The 6,272-nt window shown below is 38.1% G+C and overlaps 1 protein-coding gene across 6 annotated transcripts; it reads left to right on the top strand.

The window, feature by feature from the left end:
• Window positions 1–514: 514 nt before the first annotated feature.
• LOC137726787 (RNA-binding protein 2) lies at window positions 515–5,022 on the top strand. Of its 6 annotated transcripts, none has more exons than XM_068465747.2 (7): window positions 515–677; window positions 755–864; window positions 3,415–3,524; window positions 3,619–3,913; window positions 4,026–4,087; window positions 4,245–4,326; window positions 4,681–5,022. In XM_068465747.2, exons 2-7 carry the CDS (start codon window positions 765–767, stop codon window positions 4,779–4,781), a joined length of 750 nt encoding a protein of 249 aa, XP_068321848.2. In that variant the 5' UTR covers window positions 515–677; window positions 755–764; the 3' UTR covers window positions 4,782–5,022. The 6 variants fall into 6 exon arrangements, with proteins under 6 accessions (XP_068321848.2, XP_088551173.1, XP_088551169.1 ...); XM_088695047.1 differs by having other exon boundaries at window positions 520–677; window positions 4,229–4,326; XM_088695043.1 differs by having other exon boundaries at window positions 520–677; window positions 4,008–4,087.
• Window positions 5,023–6,272: the final 1,250 nt, after the last annotated feature.

Below are 6,272 nucleotides of genomic sequence, written 5' to 3'. Positions count from 1 at the left end.
AGTTCTAAAATCTCAAGGTGTAGTGTGAAAATTTTAAATCTTATGGCCCATTGACATGGAACGTCATGTGACAATTTACTCGAGTAGAAAATAAACTTGAGCATCAGTTTTTTTTTTCTAAACAAACGATATTATCTACATTAAGGTAGAAGGAGATGAGGTTTAGCCTCACAATGAGTTAATAATAATATGATTCAAATTCATCTTTGACGAGAATTATACTTAAAACCTCTCACTTACTAGTTAAGAATAATATTCCTTGATGGTAAGCCTTTCTCTATTGCCCCAAAAAAATGAGCAGCCTTTGTCTCATTTGACGGATTGAAATAACGGAGTTTAGTGTCCGATAAAACCAACGGGAGCATGAGTGCAATTTGACTCGCTCCTTAACTTGGCAAAGCAATCCGGCCGGTCCAAGTGTACTCATGATCCACGTGGCCAAATCCCTGCTAAACTGCCGAAGGGATCCAATGAGGCCTCCCGCAGCAAAACTACTCTAAAAGAATAAACACGCGATCTGAGTCGTCGGCGAGTATCGACGTCAAAAACCACTCGCTGGAGCAAAGCAGGTCACTGAAAATAAATAAATAAAAATTAAAAAAAAGCACAGAAGCTGAAGCTGTTGCTGGAAAAGGCTTGATCAAATTAGGGTTTCGCGAATTCGAATCGCCGAAAAGGTTCAATCAAGTTAGGCTTTTATCAAATTTTTAGTTATAATTGCTTAATTTTTTTGCTGAAATTTGGAAATTTGCAGGAAAACTGAAATGGGGGACGGCCTATGGAACCGGCAGCAGCAGCAGCAGCAGCCGCAGCATCAACTGGGTCCCTCTGGCGGCGTGCATAAACGACCTCGTTCTGACTACGGTTCGTCCTCTGTGGCCGTGTCTCATAGTTATTTTCTTTAATTGGATGAAACTGTGATTGGATTCTTTTGCATTATAGATTTAGTTGTCAAACAATTTAAATTTGTGACCTTTTTTGTGTTTTATTCGAGCGATATTATAATCTAATCGAAACTATGGGAAGTGGAGGATTCGAACTTGGTTGTAAAGAGGGAGCACACTGCTCAAGCGAACTTAGCTCGAAGTCTGATTTTTGTGCTATAAGTGTTTTTACTTTAGTAGTTCTTGATGGGTTTTCGGGTTTCACTGTAAAATTATGTTCAAAATGGTGAAGTTTGTGTGAAGAGTATCTATCGTTGACAAAGATTCCAGTTCGGTTGTCTGATGACTCTGCTTGTTTTTATCGCCAATTATTCCTGCAGATATGCAGATTCTGGTTTTGTAGCTAGGTGCCTTTCTTTTCTTTTCTTTTTTGAAAACAAAATGAAAAATGTTTGCTTCTGTTTATATTCTTACATCTTCAGGTTCTTCATGAAGCATAAAATATAGTTTAGCCTTTTTGTTGCACTTGGTACAATCGGGGTCAATAGTCAAACTTGTATGATTCCGTATCTTAATGTATCTTTCAAGAAAGCTTTACTAGCAGATGATTTCTGTTGTTATTTTCTTTGTAACCAAATCACAGTTTGTCGCTCTAATGTTTCTTTCAGTCCATACTGAATAAGCTGAACCCAACAAAAACTGGTTCAGTGTGGTTGTTGAGACCTTTGTGCAAAATGAAAAGTACTACATTACACGGTACTTAAGAATGGGTATTTTCCCCAACCCAACCAAATCCCAAACCTCTGAAGTGATATCAAGTAGGTTCTTCCTTTAAGTGCGGCCAGTCCTCCAATCTAATGCTATTTTTCAATAATGATGGTAATAAGATTCTCCTTGCATATTTATGATGCATATTATTGATATAAATTTTGATAACCAAATCCCCTTTTTTATTCATTTAGTTTTTTGTCTGTTGAATTGTTCTTGTTATAACTTCGTAGTCACTGATCAAAAGCATAGCCTTGTATAGTTTTATGTAGATGGTTCGATTGGTATGTTTTCTTTGTACTTTTGAACCTTGCAAGCAGTTTTACTAGTTCATCACCACCTTGTTTGTTAACTGCTAGATGGGGTATCCCCTATTGCTTCCCAATTGGTTTCTTGATTTATGTTCTTTCATTTCCTCTTTTATACCTTTTCTCTTGTTCAATAGTTGTAATATTTACAGCTGAATTATGTCTGTTTGTTAATGTTTTCTCAGTGTCTTGCCTTTTTCATAAAGGGTAAAATATGTCTTCCGTGCATTAAGTTTGTCAAACATCGGAAATGTATTCTGAAAAGGATCTCAACTTTTATTTTTCAAGTTAGGAAACAACTTTTCCCCAATTTATTATGTTTTCAGGGGAAAAGTGAAACATGGTAAATAGTTAGAAACACAGAAAGGAACCTTTCAACTGGAATGAGTATCTCAGTCTTCCTCAGAGCATCTGTTGTTGGCCCTCACTTTTCATGTTTGTCGCCTCTCTCTGCTTTTCTTTCTCCTTTGCATCTCGTCTCTCACACTCTCTCTACGCCCTAAAAACCTGCACTCCAGCCCCACTCCCAAAGCTTGTCTGAGAGCCATTCTTCGAAACCAATATGTGGACCCTCTTCTTCTTCAACACCCCCCCTCTACCCTCTCTCTCTCTCTCTCTCCCTTCTCAATGTTGTCATCTCTGTCTCAGATGTGAAAACATTTGGTTCTGTATAATAAGTTTGACGTGAATAAGTCTTATGTGATAAATTTGAATGATAGAATTTGGTATCATTTCAAGTTAAATGGAGTCGACAAGAATTTTATTGAACTTGTAGAATGGAGATATGGAAGATGCTACTTGTATCGGATATAGAGCTGATGTTGGATGTTTGACGTTGCTTTATTTTATTGTATCAGTTTCTTATTGGTGTTGGAATGGTTATACTGTACTTGTATCTGTTCTTTATCTCTCTTTTTGGTGATGCTTTATATTACTTTATTTTATTTATAAATCTGGAGTGGTTATACTGTACTTGTGTTGGATGTATATTTGGTGTTGGATGTTTGATTGATATGAATGTTCCAGCTATAAGGCTCTAACTCACAATGGTTTTGGTTAGATTTGCTACGTCCATGGGATAAGTCAATTTCACTTTGTGCCATTTAAAAGGGCACTAACTCACAATAAATGTTTGGTTCATCGGCATGTCTTATCAAAATGCATTAACATTAGTTATGTGTTTGGTTATAATACTTAGCTGAAGCTAATTTTCAAATATTGCTGCTTAATTGCAAATTCTGTAATTCAATCTTTTCTCATACTAACAATAAATTCATTTTCATTGTTTTCGTTTTAAGAAACAGTTTTCAAACTATTCTACCAGATGCATTCTGTAATGTTAAAATGCAAAAATATTATCTTGTTTTCATTTTTTGAAAATGTTTTGTGCAGATGGTTTTGGAAAACATCACCACACAGGTCCTTACTTTTCTGTATTGTCTACCTGTCTTCAGGTCAAGAGATGCAAGGTTATTTTGCACGAGAGGATGATATTGGCGGTCCTAGGACTGTAAAGGATAGCAGATCAATCGGATCAGCATATGACCGCTATCTTCAGAATGCGGTGACTTTCTTAAGCATTTGAAACTATGCTTATTATTCATTGTGATACAGCTCCCTGTTTTTGTACTAAAACATTATCCTACTTTCTTTTAAAGGAAATGCCTTCGTACGCTTCTGGAGAAGCGAGTACTTTTGGTGGAGCTGGAATGGGAAGGGCTGTTGGTGGTGGAATGTCAGGTCCTCCAATGGCTGATCATTCTATGAGGGGTCGTCCTGGAGCTATGTCTTCTGATCTACTAACAAATGGTCGAAATATGAATCTTGCTAATCAGCTCCCAGTAGATGCAACGGCTAGGCCTGGACGTGAAACAGTTCCTTTACCTCTGGATGCATCCAGCACTTTATATGTTGAAGGACTTCCTCCTGACAGCACAAGGAGGGAAGTAGCTCGTATCCTTTATGATCTTTCTATTATGCTTAAGAGTTATTGCATTTTGCTGTTTCCAATCTTATTGCTTAACTCAATAAATTTTCCATCGCTCATCCTTTTCATTACTCCAAGATATCTTTCGTCCTTTTGTGGGATACAAAGCAGTGAGGCTTGTGAGCAAAGAGTCCAAACATGTATGTGGGGGAGGATTATTGTAAACAATTACTTTTCTTGGTCATTCTGTTTTTATTGTTCACTCTGACTTGAGATTCTTGTTGTGCTACTTGGTTTGACTTTCGGGAAGTTTATAATCTGTCTTCACACTAATATTCCAGTTTGTCCGTAATGCAGCGTGGTGGGGACCCTCTTATTCTTTGTTTTGTGGATTTTGAAAATCCAGCCTGTGCAGCAACTGCTATGAGTGCCTTGCAAGGTGATTGCTTTTTCTTGTCATCAACCTCGGTGGCTATCAGTTTCAAAGAAAGCTTGTTTCTTCGTTTTGCTTTTATTTGTTTCCTTTATAACTTCGTAACTGCTATTTCAATGGTACCTTATTCAATCATGTAAATGGTAAATTTATGCTAGAATTCTTCATGCATAGCAGGTGTAAAGAGGATGAGGCAGTTCACAAAAATGTTATAGATGGTTTCTTGTAATTTAAGAGTGGAGTTTATGATACCTCTGCGCTCTAGAACCTGTAGAACTAGCTTGCGTTGCTCATTATAATTCCCATGCTAGTGGTTTTTGAAATGCTGGTAGATGCTGACATTTGTGTTTGCATTCGCAGGTTATGAAATGGATGAACATGCTCCAGATTCTAATTACTTGCGGCTGCAGTTTTCTCGGTTCCCAGGTCCCAGGTCTGGACCTGGACGTAACAAGAGGTGATAGGCATTAGGTAATGAGAAACGTCTGCGTTGACGTAATCAAGATTATATTAGCTCTTATACATTCCATATATATGCTCCTTTCTGTAGTGGTAACCACATTGTACCCAGAATATACAATGTTAATTGCTCAGGCTTGGGCACACACTAACTGTAAGCACTTGTAATGCACGCTGTTGTTTCCAGGTACTGAATCCAGACAGTTTTAAAGTAGTTATATTTAACGGAGATCTGATTTTGCATTTCCATGGTCTACGAAATTTACTGAAGGAATGTTTTTAATTCTGAATATCTTCTTCTCTTTGACATTATACCATGTATAGACCACCGCAAAATTAGTAGAGATAGTTTCCATACAGATTGTTTCCATATTCTGGAGGACTTCCATGGCCGGAGTATCTTGCCACCATAGTGTCCCGTTCCAATGACACAATGTGTTGTGGAGACACTTCAAATGGCACTGCATCATTAGCACTAGGCATTGTGTTGTACGTGTCCCATGAAAGCTGCTCTCCATATTTAGAAGCGGGAATCATTCTTGGGGATGGAGATACATATGAAGAAGAATAAAACCCTAATCAAAGGGGTGAAATCTTCCACATTTGATCACCAAATTAGGTGGCTTAAGCATTTAAGTGCAAGATGAAATGAACTGCCGCCATACAAGAGTAGTTGGAAGGAATCTGGATGTTGCAATCCTAATGGGCCAAGAGTCGGGTTATAGAACTAGAAATGCTTGTCTTGTAGAAGTGGCTAGCTGCTGAGGCACAATCCCCTTGAAAACTAAGGGTTTTTTTAGCATGATTTGCAGGCTTCCGTTATAGATATTGTATGGGAAGTGATTTCCCCACTCTCTTTTTATCCTCGTACAACTCCCTTTTTTCTTAGGTTTAGGGTTGGATAAATTAAAGGAGCATCAATTAAAAGAACCAAAGGTGAATGCATAAGGAGAAAACGAATGAAACCCTAATCAAAGTGGTGAAATCTTCCACATTTGATCGCCAAATTACTGATGTAGATGCTCTCTCTCCTTGTATTTAGGGTTGGATAAATCAAAGGAGAATTAAACGAAAGAAATAAAAGGTGAACGTGAATGCAGGAGGAGAAAACGGGAATGTTAAGATCAGTACCCTATTTAATTTGTCTTTTATTGTAGGTTGCACTGCCTGTAGAGTTGTAGAAGAGCAAAGACAGTGCATGATGAGAATAGACAACGCATGGTGTCATGTCTTTTGGTGTTAGAAATTTGATCCGAGTCTTTCCTTTTAGGACGACAGTGAAGGACTGAGGCTTATGCTATATCGTCCCTCCCAATGCTAAGCACTAGCTAGTGGGCTGCCGATTACATCACATGGGCTTTGAACTCTGTCTCAATTATTGCAAAGACCATTGCCTCTTCAATGAATGCTTCTAACCCATAATCCTATGCTCCTAGGGCTAGAGCTTCCCCCCACCCTTCTTGGCATTAACACACTGCCGGGGATATACCGCT

This window comes from Pyrus communis, chromosome 5 (genome assembly GCF_041283825.1).
Source record: "Pyrus communis isolate YQ-2024b chromosome 5, ASM4128382v1, whole genome shotgun sequence".
NCBI classification, from domain to species: Eukaryota; Viridiplantae; Streptophyta; class Magnoliopsida; order Rosales; family Rosaceae; genus Pyrus; species Pyrus communis.
This window is presented reverse-complemented; position numbering and strand designations above follow the sequence as displayed.

Coding starts and splice junctions, on each gene's coding strand:
- LOC137726787 (XM_088695043.1), top strand. CDS start 765: ATGGGGGACGGCCTATGGAACCGGCAGCAGCAGCAGCAGCAGCCGCAG. Junction 3,525..3,618: donor ACCGCTATCTTCAGAATGCG/GTGACTTTCTTA, acceptor TTTCTTTTAAAG/GAAATGCCTTCGTACGCTTC. Junction 4,327..4,680: donor TGCTATGAGTGCCTTGCAAG/GTGATTGCTTTT, acceptor TTGCATTCGCAG/GTTATGAAATGGATGAACAT.